This window comes from Branchiostoma belcheri, unplaced genomic scaffold, assembly GCF_001625305.1.
Source record: "Branchiostoma belcheri isolate BF01 breed outbred unplaced genomic scaffold, Haploidv18h27 scaffold98, whole genome shotgun sequence".
Lineage (NCBI taxonomy): Eukaryota > Metazoa > Chordata > Leptocardii > Amphioxiformes > Branchiostomatidae > Branchiostoma > Branchiostoma belcheri.
Window position 1 is genome coordinate 279,294 of NW_017804664.1, and position 14,823 is coordinate 294,116.

General features: G+C 45.3%; 1 protein-coding gene across 1 annotated transcript in view; it reads left to right on the forward strand.

Annotated features, from left to right (window-relative positions):
* The first annotated feature begins 1,973 nt into the window (after positions 1-1,973).
* The window catches only part of LOC109462020 (cytosolic phospholipase A2-like), a 30,073-nt gene continuing 17,223 nt past the window's right edge, over positions 1,974-14,823 (forward strand). The window contains exons 1-3 of the mRNA XM_019758510.1: positions 1,974-2,105; positions 6,141-6,183; positions 8,924-9,005. Of these exons, the coding sequence (XP_019614069.1) occupies positions 2,077-2,105; positions 6,141-6,183; positions 8,924-9,005 (154 nt within the window). The 5' untranslated portion in view covers positions 1,974-2,076. The remainder of the gene's footprint in view (positions 2,106-6,140; positions 6,184-8,923; positions 9,006-14,823) is intronic.

Sequence of the window (14,823 nt, forward strand, 5' to 3'; positions counted from 1 at the left end):
ACGTCAGATGATGGACAGCATCGTCAGACGACTTTTTCCTCACAGAACGGTTTCTCAGTAGGATTGTTTGACTAAAAAGACCCACGTATTTTACATGGGTGATATATTCAAAGTCTCTTTCCCGCTCAATTTCTGAGCTGAAATCTGTACCTATGAAAATCCTCTCGCAGACGATTTCTTATGAAATTATATTCCCGCCATTTCCGTCCCCGATATGAGCTGTTCTTTCATGGAACAAATTTACAGACAAAAACATGTTGGACGTTTTCCCGCCCTTCCGTCAGACCACTTTGATTGACAAAAATGGCAGACGACTTTTTCCTCACACTACAGCTTTCCCACCCTTCCGTCAGATAATGGACAGCATCGTCAGACGACTTTTTCCTCACATAACGGTTTCTCAGTAGGTCATGACGATTATTTGGTTAAAAAGACGCACACAGATTTCACACAGGCGATAAATTTTCTCTTTCCCGCCCAATTTCTGAAATTTGCAATTCTGAAAATCCCCGGACGCAATGAAAACCGCATTATCGTCACATGATTTGTTGACAAAACACTCCACGTGCTTAAAAGGCTCCAAACTAAACCTCTTATATGTGACTAGGCATAAAACTATTAAATAGCTCGCGAAATCTGCCATGTTTATACGTATATGTTATCCAAACCGCATGTTTGCTTTTATGGAATGATATCGCATATGATTTGCCCCTACAATTTATTAGATATTCCAAAAGTTTACATGTGAAATTTTGTTGGTGGGTCGGGAAAGTCCGGGTTTCTGATTGAGTTCAGTCATGGTGAGAGTTTCAGCTAAGTTCCTATGGGTGCGGTCAATGACCTTTTGTGGAATGGCGGGAAAATTTCTTTCTAGTCAGAACTGAGAAGATTATTGCAGTCGGAAGGGCTAAAAGAAAAATGAGAAAGGAATAAAGAAAGGGTTTTTCATTCAGCTTTACTAAGTAAGGCTTAAATGGTTATATGCTTATAATCTTTGTTGTTATTACTACTAACGAGTTGTATTTTGTACAAGAGATAATTCTTGTTTATAACAAAACGGAGTGTTGAGTCGGCATCTATCAGATAATGATCAGGTTTTGACACCATTTCAGGACACCGGAAGTACATACCTGACATTCCGTGGTCAGCAGACTATAAATATCTGCAGATCAGATCTAAAAACTTCCGGTTCGGTTTGTTTACTTCCGGTGCAGGTGTTCATATAGTATGTCCCAAATATACTGATATACGCAATTCACTATACACTAGACTATCAGATTCTATTCCAGCATTATAATTACCTCAAGGAACTTAAAAAGCAAGTTTCAATACATAATGACTTGTGACAACCCCTACATGCTATACATGATATATGTATGCTGCATGATATACTAGTATATAAAAGACTGTATTGATATTAGAAACTGCTCCAATTTTTAAACTTCATATCTTTTTTTCTTACTCCAACATTTCATGACTAGACGTGGTGACAGCACACTCAAGTTACATAAACTTATTTTATGCCGTCACCAACGCAGAGGACGAATACAGGACAAGACAATACTCATTTTCACCCGAGTTAAGTGAGAAAAGTCGTGTAAAGTGACTTTCCCAAGGGCACAAGATTGGAATATTTATATTTTCATACCTATCCAATACTAACCACCCTATAAAAAGGTGACGGCGGTAACTAGGCAACAGGACAACGCCCACACCGTCTGGTCAGTGTGTCTTGTGCTGACGTCGCTTCCGGTACCAAGGTAAACCCCCAACATGAGTGATCTAGCCAGGATAAAATTACGCAAGGTGTCCATTATCGCGGGGTGGATCGACCGACAGGCTACACCGGATGTATGAGGAGCCCGCTTATCGTGGTGGTATCAGTTTGCACGCTACACCGGAAGCGCCGGTCGGGTCTCGTTAAAAACTCGCGAGACCAGTCATCGCGAGACAGTCCAGAACTCGACATCACCCAGACCAGACCTACAGGACACAGGACCAGCTAGCGCCAGGGTACTTAACTTCACTACAACACCGTCAGTTCGTCAGTTCGTCCGTTCCCCCGGCTGTGACGTCATGAAGAGGTCGCGACCCCTGATGGAGGGGTGAGTAGATTACCCGGCATCCCCCGGGACTACCGTAACCATGGCGTTATATTATGGGTTGGCTACGACCTCTGACCTACATATTTTTACCTATCGTTTGCGATAAAATCTTTTTGTTCCTTTCGAAGTTTTGTTGGAATGATTTTGGGGTTAGGCAGGTGACACCTGTTGTTAGACCTGTAGGTACACCTGTTACCTGGTTGCCATGACGACGCAGGTGACCGTCAGGTGGTTGTCCTGTTTCATGGTTGGATGATTATTCTAGTGTAGCCTTCCAAGAATGGGCACTGCCATTCTAATTGACTGTGCATATAGTCCTTAAAAGGACTGTGGTTGTGATGCAAGTTTTCTGTTCTTACTTTGGGGCCTCCAAATTAACGTGCTATAACATAGCAAATCTATAGACTAGACACAGACATTTACTGTTTATGCGCACCACAATTTACATAATTTTATAGCTTGTATGGCTAGCACAGGCCGAGCCCTTGTTTATATATACTGTGTACATTTTGGCGGCCGAGACTTCCCACATTCCCGAATTCTACTCAGGGAAAACCCCGGAATGAGTCTGTTGTGTTGACAGTTATCATTCTGAGTGGGCAAAATCAGTCTGTAGAGCGTAATGCTCATGTCAAAACTGTGAGTCAAGATGGCGGGTTGTATCCAGAACCCTGCCTATTTCTATTCCACAATGGCTTAGGATTAGGCACGATTCTGGATAGTCTCTGCGTATCCAAGAATATAGATTTGGCCTAGGCACGATTCTGGATACGCGTGACTATCCAGAACTACATGTGTCTGAGTGTGATTCTAGATAAAGCACGCTGGTTCTGGATACATTTTTGTACAACAACAACAACAACAACAACATCGTCCTTGTCCGAACCCTGACTGGCCTGAGTCATTAGATGGCGAAAATCCTACATATCTTAAATGCTATGCCTGCCCTAGGATCAGGCACAGTATCCAAAACGTAGATTAGATCCAGGCACGGTTCTGGATACATTTTTGTGCAACAGCAACGTCCATGCGCTATGCCCGAACCCTGAGTCAAGATGGCGAGAACTTTGCCTAGCCTATGTACTTCTATGTTTGAATGGGTTAGGGTTAGGATCAGGCAAGGTTCTGGATACTAGTAGTTTCTGATTAAAGTAGATTTGCTCCAAGCCCTAGATAAATAACGGTTCTGGACACGTTTCTGTACAACAACGCCCGAACCGTGAGTCAAGCAGGCGAGTCTGTGGCCGTGTTTTGACTGACTCCATCCACAGACCGCAGACACCCTCCTGAGTCCTGACGGGACCGTGTGAGTAAAAACCGCCTCAGGCGGGACGGAAAACAGAACCAGCTGGCCGCAACCACAACACAAAACTACTATGTAGCCTCCACCAGGCCTTTGTTTCTACGTGAATACGGATTGTAGAATTCGGCAAAAAAAGAGTAAAATTGGCCAAGGGAGTCCGGCCGCGAAAGGTTGATTCTTTTCCTCCGAAGTCAAACCTACAAGGCGGCCAAATTAACTCTCCTGGCAATTATTCTCCTACTAGTTAGTCTGGTAGAGACTTCAAAAGTCCCCACAGGCGAGGGGATAGCAAAAATGTAACTAGACAGCCAACAGGTGAAAGGGTTACATCACTGGAGACCCGTGGTATGTGCAGGAAAACAAACTGGGCTGGTTGAAAAACACGGAGGACTGGCCGCCCTTTAAAGGAATAAGTTACAAACAACGTTTCTAATGGGTTGGGTGTTTAGTAGGTTTTATGCTCGTTCTTATTTTATTGCAACCACACCGGCAGTGTCAATAAGGAAAACACAATTCTTATATTCACCTCGGGAGTGAATATAAGATAAAAAGGGATGAAATAATTCTTATACTGGAGTGTCAATAACCACGGTCTTGTGTATACAACAGAGAAATCAGGCATGTGGGGTCAGTGACAGTGTTGTGTTGCTGGATATGAAGAAAATGGAGGGGGGGGGGGCAAGTACTTACTCAACTTGGCAGGTCATTTCGTGCCAAACACTCCCATATGAGAACTGTTAACGAAGTGAAGCACACAGACTCTTACCGGGATGTTCTCTTTATATCCTCTTTTTGTAGAAACTTACGCTATATAAAAAGGAACAGCGGAGTTGAGTCATCTTGTCCTGCTGCCTGTAATCCCTCCTTTGTACAAAACAACCCCGGTCTGACCTGCCAGATTACCGACTTGTTACAGTCTTTCTTTCGTAACACATATACACACGGGGCTAGTTATCTCCAAGCAGATACGCGGCGGGACGTATTGTTCCGAACAAACCCGGCCTGACCTGGACTGGTCTGTCCGGATTACCGACTTGCTACAGTCTTTCATTCGTTTATACACACACAGGAGTAGTTATCTCCAAGCAGATACGCGGCGGGACGTATTGTTCCGAACAAACCCGGCCTGACCTGGACTGGTCTGTCCGGATTACCGACTTGCTACAGTCTTTCATTCGTTTATACACACACAGGTGTAGTTATCTCCAAGCAGATACGCGGTGGGGCGTTCAGGCGTGATATTGCTACAAATCGGATACAAAAGTAACAACAGCAACACCAACAGCCACTGTAGCAAATTCCTAAATATGCGCCAGAGAACAGCCTTCGGCTTGGTACAAATTCGCGACACTCTGACCCGAAAGCCTCACGTAATGCCTACACTACTGCTAACTGCTATGGTCTCCCTCCCACTACCATGTGTGTACAGTCGTCTGTAGGTTTCATAAAGCATCTGATGTACGAATTGCTAGAACAAGTGAGTAAAGACCAAGATGGTGACGCAAACTCAGCTCACGGTACACGCAGCTGTGTGGAATAGGAGCGACCTCTAGCGCGCGAGCTGGCACTGCACCCTCTACGTGCCGTTTAAAAACGCGTACATTGCGCCGTATGTTATAACTTGTGTGTTTTGGACCTCGCAGTTTTGTGTACTACGATCTATTTAGATTCAGCTAGGGAAACATGGAACCTACCAGTCCCCCCAATTGCACAAACGAAATAAAAGTTGAGAATTTATGTACAAAGGTTAGGAGAGAGAGATATTGAAACTCTCGTCACTCCCCTAAGTCACGTAAACAAACGAAATAAAAGTGTAGAATTTATGTTGACCTGACTGGCTGCCAGCTACAATGTAGAGTGTAAGATGTAAGAGTTACGGTCCAACTCCGAGGAAACCGGACTGCACAAGCCCAGGCCGCTTTCTTGGGAACTCAAAAGCAGGAGGAGTTCAGCATTGGAAAATGCGTGTTGAGACAAGGTTCACCACTGGAATGGCAGTGCAGGAATGAAGGGGACTCAGCAATGGAAGTCGCTCGGCACTGGAAAACAAATGCTTAACTACATGACTGAGGCAGTTTTTTTACTATTGAATCAGTACTAGAATACGAGTGAGGAAAGTTTGCGATAGAACTGCCTACAGTCGGTACGATTGAGCCCGCGATCTCGCGTGAACGGGACCGTTTTCTCTGGGCTTGCAGCGGTTGTGTAGCGGTCAGCGGCTGTTCCGGGTCCAGGTGTTCTTGACCGGACATGTCCGCCGATGTGGGGACGCTGTAAGTTCAGGTTTAAGTTCGTACAGAATCCTAACTCCTGTGTCAAGGGTGTGATCAGTTTCTGCATCCCAGAACCTGTACTTACTTATACTTAATATATACGTGTTAAGGTCAAGTTTAGCGGCATTAGCAGGCGTAAGTGATAAGATGTTTGTGCTAATCATGTGTGCCGTTTTTCGTTTGTACAGTAGCCTCTACCAGGCTTCGGGAGGCGGCTGGAAAGAGTAGGAATATGCCAAATAGAGAGATAAACTGTTTAACATGCCGGGGGAGCTGGCCGCTAGAAAGAACAGTTTACCGCGTTTGAAAGATGACAAAAAGTACTCTCTAGCGAACCAACCCCCCTGGTATGCTATCTTTCTACTTTCCAACCACCTCCAAAAGCCTGGTAGAGGCTAACCTCAGACTACCCCGATGACCTTGACCTGTAATAACCCCTGTTCTCTCTGACCCCTGCAGGTTCCACACGCCCAACTCCTTCGACCCCTTCCAGCTGTTCGAGGTAAGTTGCCATGGCAACCGACTTTTACAAACACAAACATGAGTGTGTATGTTTAAAGTTAAAACTTCTGATCCAACACAAAAAGTTCTCTCACCTAGAGCTTTCGACCAGTCACTCTGGTCTTCCTCAGTAGACTGACCCAGTGAGGCTTGTCACGTGGCTTCTTTGAAGTGTGACGTCAACACTGGGTCAGGGGTATCTTGTAGATGATGTCGGCCCCCGTCGCGGTTCAATGAATGTGGTATGTGTGATGAGATTTGTACTTTCCTTCATTTTTGGTCAGTTGACTAGATGGTTAGTATACATGTATGACCAGGTATGTTCACTTATCAGTTGGTTGGTCGCTTGGCTAGTTGCTTAAGTAGCCCGTTGGTTACTTGGTTGGTTAGTTGCCTTGAATTGGTCGGTAGGTTGGTCGGTCGGTCGGTTGGTTGGTTAGTTTGTTTGTTTGTCGGTTGGTTGGTTGGTTAGACCATAGCCAAGGAGGTTTCCCTTCTTGCTAAGACGGCTTCATCACAATGTGAATTTCCAAAAACAATGTGATGTGTTGCTGAACTAATAGATCTTGGTGGAAAATGTTTTATATTATCTAAAGGCAGCTGACTTGTTGGTTAGTTAAGACTCTTCCTTCGCGTCCCGTGCGTCCAGACTATTATGGGATCTCAAGAAGGAAACAAAAACGTGGCACGAAGTCTGAAAACCGAAGTGATGAAAGCTCCTTGGATCACCCTAAAGGCCGACCGGATAATTAACCGCCCCCTCCCTCCCTCAGACAACTTTTCTCCCCAGTGTTAGTCCCGACGGTCCCGCCTTTCCTATTAAAGGAGGGAAACAAAAACACGTGGCACCAGAACAAAGTGGCGATGTACTGGTATGACCTAGCCTCTACCAGGCTTCGGGAGGCGGCTGGAAGGAGTAGAAATCGGCCAAATAGAGAGTTAACATGCCGGGGGAGTTGGTCCGCTGAGAGAACAGTCTTGTGGTGGAATAGTGAGGGGATTACTTTTATACCGTTTGACGGTAGCGACTCCGCACAGGCTTCGGGAGCAGCAAACTGTTCCCTACTGATTTCTACTGTTCCCAGCCGCCTCCCGAAGCCTGGTAGAGGCTATATCGCACCCCCTCCCCCAGACAGCTTCCCACCCCGGCGCTAATTCCCTCGCGGCCCGCCTCTCCCATTTTCCCGGCGTGTTTGTTTAGCAGCTCGCCGTCCGCATGCCGGCAGGGCCGACACGGATTGCCGGGAGATGGCAGGACAGTGAGGGGACGAGTTTGGTTTTCTTACTCCATGGTGAGGGGGGCGGCTGTTCCGCAAAACCGCACAGCTAGTGACGCAGACGGGAAGACGACTTCACTGCGCTTGGCTTGCGACGTTTCGTCATTGCAAGCTTCTAGCCTTGTACTAGAAACTGTTCTTCTGTGTTTAACGTCCTCAAAGAGTCGCGCAACAGGAGAGAGAGAGAAAAAAAGAGAAGAAGAGATGACAGCACGGCTAGCTTGAGTTAGCGTGTGGTCTGCAAAATCATGCGGAACTTCACTGCGCTTGGATTGAGACGTTTCGCCAACTTCTAGCCTTGAACTTAAGACCGTTCCACTGTGTTTAACTTTCTCTATTTAAAGAGTCGCGCAACTAGAGAGAGGGAGAGAAAGATAGAAGAGAGGACTACGCCAGCTCGGAGACGGCGTGTGGTCTGCATGTCTGTATGCACACGACGCGTCCCGACCGGCTTTTGTTCCAGTCTCCATTGTTCCCTGAGCTCGCCAATAGTGGCTGTGTGTGTACGGTACGGGGAGGGCCGGAGGCAAGCGGGGGGAGTTACCGGGCCGAGTCGGGCGGTTTCCTCGGGCGGGATCGCGTCTCGCCCCGTAAGCCATGGAGGACGCTACCCCTGACGAATTCTCGGACCCTCCGTACAAGGTACAGTTCCTTCTAACGTCTTAAACTCCCGACCAAGGCGTCTCCACCTTCCTTAAGGTTCCGTGAGAAGTCGTGCCTCGCGTCGTGCTAACCTTAGCGTGAACTGATTTAATTTCTGCGCCCTTGTGTAACAGTGTGTTGTTAGAAAACCCTGGAGACGGCAGGACCCTGTGTCGGTATGTGTATAACAGTCATCGTTCTGACATCTTTAACACCTCGGAACCGCTGTTGATATAAGAACTGTGCAGTTCGGGCTGGTGGTTTAGCGTTTGTTATAGTCACTGAGGACATTGCCCTCGAATCTACGGCAACCCGGAAAGGACAGTCAGTCGTAACATCAGATTCACCCATCCCTGCCTTATGTTCCCATGTTTCGATCGGTGTTCATCTGTTAAATCTGTGTTTGGGTTTCTGTTAGAAAGTTTCTTGTCATTTGGCTGACAATGTATGGATGTGATATTATGGTGTGAGTGGAGTAAATGTCTGGATGGCTAAATAAAAGCTCAGATGTTCTATTTAGTGATTTAGTGAACGGGTTATCTTTTGTTGCGTTGTGTTGCCAAAGCAACGTGTTAGTTTGTGTTGCCAAGTGGTGTCGCTTCTTACGTTGCCATAGTAACGTGTTATTAAGCGTTGCCTGGTGGAACACCGACTTCTTGTGTCGCCATAGTAACGTGTTATTTTGCGTCGTAGTAACGTTTTTTTCGATGCGTTGCCATAGTAACGTTATTTTTCGTTGCCATAGTAACGTGTTATTTTGCGTTTCCAGGTAAGACCCCAGTTTTTGCGTTGCCATAGTAACGGGTGATTTTACGTTTCCAGGTGGAACACCGGCCATGCCTGATGCTGCACGTGACCGTTTTAAGGGGCAGGAACATCACTAAGGGCTGGGCGGGCGACTTGGGTAAGTCTAACACGAAAACAAACAAACAAACAAACAAACAAACAAGCATACGTAGATGATAGAACGTAATTAAGAAGCAGTTGGTAATACGTGTGCTTCTTAATTACGTTCTTTCATCTATGTTTTTTGGTTGGTTGGTTTGTTACCCCCACGCTGCATTGTACATTTATGTAAGATCGTGGAGGTTATCCGTACCTTGCTTGATTGTTTATTATGTACATGTGCAATGACTTACATGGGACTTTGTTTATATGTGTGCTTCTCAGTCCACAGTGACTAAGCCTAGCCGCGGCACCAGGCTTGTTTACCTGTCAGCGGCAGCATATAAATGTTCCAGTCTGACATTTCACTGATAAACAGTGGAAACATCAGCCATAAATCAGCTGCAGGAGACCCTTACATAACAAACCTCCTTACATAAGGACGGCCGTTAATAATACATGAGGCCGACCTTGCTGACATTTGTAACAGGCAGGACATGATTTACTGATGTTTGAAAGACCCAGTTTTGGGCTGTTTCTCTCGTATGACTGTATAGATACACTCTATTGTCTTATCTATCACTGTCGTTGTATACATGAATATTATCCGTACCCCATGCCATGCTGACAGGCGGGTTGAAATCTCCTTGTTTTGACCCTGGCTGTTTTGATGAGGAGTTGTTGTTGTTGTCGTTTCCCGTGTTTTTGCGGAGTTAGCCCTGTTTTTCCTGGTCCCCTGTGTTTTCAGTTGACCCTGTTTTTCAACGTTTCCCCATGGTTTCCCACGTGTTTTGTGGCATCACCTCTGTTTTCCCCGGTACTCCCGTGTTTTGTGGCATTACCTCTGTTTTCCCCGTTTTCCCCCGTATTTACACGCGTAAACTGACCTATCACGACTCCGGTCAGCTCTAAACAAAGCTGCCGCCACCCCAACCTGAGTATTATATAAATCTGAGCGCTTCTTGTCCCATGGCTCTTCTTAGAAAGCGCAGTGCTCGATGGGACGATTCTAGCGCTTTGCATTTTGGGTAAGATGTGCGCGCGGTGCACCTTGGGTAAAAGTAAAGCGCTGTGCACCTTGGGTAAAAGTTAAGCGCTCTGCATGGTGGGAATATATTGTGAATACACAGGTTACAACATCACAAGTTTCTCTATTGAAGTACAGCTTCTGACGAAGTCGTTTTCACTTAAAACTTTGCTAAAGTCCAAATTCTTCTCCAATGTCAAGTTTGTTAGTAGTGTCTTAGAAGGATTCGAAGCAATCTCAGAAAAAAGGAAAATTTGTCTCTGTTCATTGTGTAACGTTACATGTAGAAATCTACCCCCTTACGACCCTGTGTAGGTTGGAACGTTCCTTTCAAAATCTCCAATAAAATCCGTTCAGCAAAGAATGTTAGAACCTCAAGGACACTTAGAGGTCACGTTAATGGGGCGTGAAAGGTCACCCAAAAGTCGCGGGTTTATCCAAACATTTTCCGCGGTTTACTGAGCGATAAATCTGCACTCTCAACAGTCAGTAGTTACGGACCGGAGACTTTACGGGTAGCAGTTAACGATGAGAATACTTTGAGCAGATGTTTAATGGCATCAAATGCATTATCAGGGCAGCAAAACTTATAATGTACATGTACAAACTTACAAAAATATTCTGAATGAGGCAATCTTAATGACTGACACATACCGTCCCACATTAGCACATTTGACTCAATATTTCATGCTGTGGGCTTTTAAAACTGCAGAAACAAGCCTCAAGATGCGTCTTTTATTTTCTGGGTGGTACCCTAAGAATCAGGTCAGGGCCCTTCCAGTGACCGTTTGCGGTCAGAATTTCGGGCATTTTGGCTCCAAGAATGTCCATACACATCGGGATAGTGTTGTTTCAACTCACTATGTAGATAAGTGACGTCTATAATATTGAGTTTGAAAAATCTGGTTTTCAAGCCCTAAAAACTGCACTGGCAGCCTCTAAACCAAACAGCTCGCCCAGGGTCACCAACCGTTACGATACAAATGAAACATCTTCGCATTTCCGGCTTTGCACATTTAGAATTCCTCTTCTATAGTGCAGCCCCTCCTTTAATCTCTTCTGCCAACACAGATGAACTTTCCTGCGGACCAGCCCCTGTTGTTTCGCCATCCATCTAACTATAGCGCAAAGGTACAATAAGGCTTCCTTAGCGAAGCAAAGCGAAGACAATGCAGCAAAGATTTTGGGCGATGTCCGGGGGTGGATCGGAGTATTTAGATGTAAACATGTCCTTAAAAGTTAAATAAACACGGAATTATGGAGTTAAGTAGTATTTACTGTGCATGCGTGGATTAATTGTTCAGAAGTGTTTGCTATGTTCGGGTTGTGACGTCAGCAACCTCGTGAGGCACGTCATAGGATAAAAACTGTCCGCTTGGGATGAACTGAAGTGGCACTTCATTAGCTGTGGATTTTGTGATGGAGATGGTCGAGTGAAGAAGGTGATTCCGCCGTGTGAAGTGTGGTTTAAGTGGAAACGAGAAACACTTCAATGACCATCAAAACGCTGAACTAAACCAGCTCAATGTAAAGTTTGCCTAAATGCTAATTTCATGAGTGGTTTGTTACTTTGTAGTTACGCCGCATGCAAAGTTGTAAAAATGCATGAAAATAGAAGGTAGTCTTGTTTTTTCCGTGTCAGGCATTTCTGGGGGTATTGGAGATGTTGCGACAACACTGAAAAAAAACCAAGCCAAACCTTTCCGTACTGCTCGCTACAAGACAGCCAACCCGTAACAATAACAGCCACTTCACACCTGCATTTCAAACGTAATACACACCTTAGATCTCTTAAGAAACATAAAGCACACACGCGCGTGACACCTGTGTTGGAATAACGCCCCCACACTCACGCCTGTAAAGAAATAACACATACTTTAAGCCTTTAAAGATAACGCGCACACAGTGCTGAAGCAACGCCCATCTCACGCCCCCAGTAGAAATAACACAGGCTTATAGTTTATAGCCCTCTACTCAGAGAGGAAAAAAACAAGAAGTCTACACAGAACTTACAAGAGTAAAATTAGGTGCAAATACGATCCCAATAACGTATATTTCTGTTTAGAATGATTAACGAAGCGCATAATATCATTATCAGTGCATTTCATGTTCATATCAACTCTATTCCTTCGTGGTGAAAATCAATTGCCGTGCACAGTTTAAAATTTTACAGGTTTGGTTCAAAAACAGTTTTCTCTGTTTGTCACGCAAACAGCAACATTCTGCAGATGTTTGGTTTTGTTGCGAAGAATTTCTCGGTTTGGCTTCTTTACAGAAAGTTGTTTTTCCTGCATTCTGTGACCGGTTGTGGCGGATTGGTTTTGTACAGGCGACTTGTTGTGATAGTCGTGGGTGGCGGAGGGACAATGGCGAGAGGTGTGGGTAAACAAGCGCAGCAGAATAGTCCCACAGAAAAACAGAGATAACAAAAACACGGACTTGTCGCAATGTGTAGCCTCTATCAGGCTTCGGGAGGCGGCTGGGAAGAGTAGAAATTGGTCAAATAGAGAGACAACATGCCAGGGGGAGTTGGTTCGCTAGAGAGTACAGTTTGCGGCACACGAAAGATGACAAACTGTACTCTCCAGCGGACCAAGTCCCCTGATTCAGATTGAAATTCAGCTTTATTGACACTGGCATGACATGTTCGATAAAATTCAAAACATGAATTGAGCCAACATTTACAATTATGACAATATTTAAAATACACAGAGCAGATAAAAACTACAACATTTTAAAATGCTGACATGTTATCTCTCTATTCGGCCAATTTCTACTCTTTCCAGCCGCCTCCCGAAGCCTGGTAGAGGCTTGCGATGAGACTCCCGAAGTTTGCAAGAGAGTATGCGGCACGCTCCTCAGATGCGCTCTGAGTTAGTGTAGGACTAAGAATAGACTGGAGTATATTTATTGACGAAGATCAATGAAGAGTATCTGTTTTTAGACGTCATGACGTCATACCCGGAACCGATGACGTCAGCAGCGGCGCGTTCCACGGCTGTGTTTTGTGAGAGGCGCATATTTCAGGAGAAAGTCGGAATGGCGGGAACAAAAGACCAGAGTAAACAGAGTGAGGTAAACGCGAGGAGCCAGTCCGCTGTGTAAGAACAACGTTTCCGGGCTGGATTTAGCCGCGACGGACAAAAATCTAGCCTCCACCAGGCCTTTCTACGGGAATACGGATCCTAGAATTCGGCAAAAAAAAAAAGTAAAATTGGCCAGGGGAGTCCGGCCGCGTGGATGTAGTTTCTTTCCTGTCAAACCTACAACCTGTAATCTTAACTTTCAAATAGCTCTGTTAGCATTTAATTTAACATTTTAATGTCTTGGGGTGGTGGGACTACGGTGCACAGATATGTCAACTTTGTATATTTAAATGTTAATTATACCTTTTTTGTTGTGTGCCGCTGTTAACATAAGTTGTTAACTTGAGTGCAGCGTCACACTGTCCTTGTTATGTTTTTATGTTTTGATGAATAAAAAAAACCTACAAGGCGCCCAAACTTCCCTGGTAAATATTCTCCTATAATATCTATAGCCAGCGTAGTTAGTCTGGTAGAGACTAACAAAAACGGATAAAAATATCAAACTTCGTGACGTCAGAAAGAAAGAGAGATATCTCGTGACGCGGAGGGCGTGTTTTAGTTTACCTAGCGTTGCCATGGCAACGGTTTATTTTTAAAACTAGCATGACCTCTCCACTTTTATAAGCCATGTAGTATTTAACTATACCACATGCATGTATATAACGTTTAGTGTGTCAAAAGGAGCTAAATCATAGTGACTCAATGCTCGATACACTTCTATACTACGGATAGTGTCCTATTCTTTGGGTGGGTTATTTTGGGATTTCGAACCCCCGTTGCCATAGTAACACAGTTCATACTGCTAAAAATAGCCCAGTGGCGTGCCTGCAGTCCGCCCGTGTGTTACGTCACGTCTTGTCCTCGCTAAGGACACGCCAAGGTTTCTGGAGCTTTCTTAAGATTATACTAGTCTTACCTCTCCTTTCACGTGTGGTATAGCACGACAAGATTCCTCGGCTTAGGAGTAAGAAAAAATATAAGAAGGGGTAGTGCGGCGTACTCGACTCGGAACCAAGAGGTCCCGGGTTCGAATCCTGACATGCCACAGATCTTGTGCCCTTGGGAAAGGCACTTTACACGACTTTCCTCACTTAACTCAAGTGAAAATTAGTATTGTCTTATTTGTCCTCTGCGTTGGTGGCGGCATGATATAACTTGAGTGTGCCGTCACCATGTCATGAAATGTTGGAATAAAAAAAAAAGAAGCCCACTCTGTCTTTTCTTAAGTAATAAGCTGCCTTGCTTAAACGCCTTGGAGAAAGACAGGGTCTTGGGAAGAAATGTCGTAAGACGTTATTTGAAGGTTCCAAGAAGTCTGGACGAAAAAAGGAGCTTCTCGGCTATTTTAGTCTTGGTTGAGAAGTTCAGGGTCAAGGGAGCGGTCAGATTTAGCCTCGGCGCCAAAAATAAACCCGGCTACAAAAGCGGGTCTGTCCACGGGGCGATCTGAACTGGCCTGGTGGGCAGCAGGACTATAACTCACACGGGCTCACACAGACTGGGGCTGTTGTAGGGTAGAATGGCCTCTACCAGGCTTCGGGAGGCGGCTGGAACGAGTAGAAATCGGCCAAATAGAGAGATAACATTGTAGGAGAGTTGGTCCGCTGGAGAGTACAGTTTGCCGCACCCTCTCTAGCGGACCAACTTCCTCGGTATGCCATCTCTCTATTTGGCCAATTTCTACGTACTCTTTCCAGCCGCCTCCCGAAGCCTGGTGGAGGCCC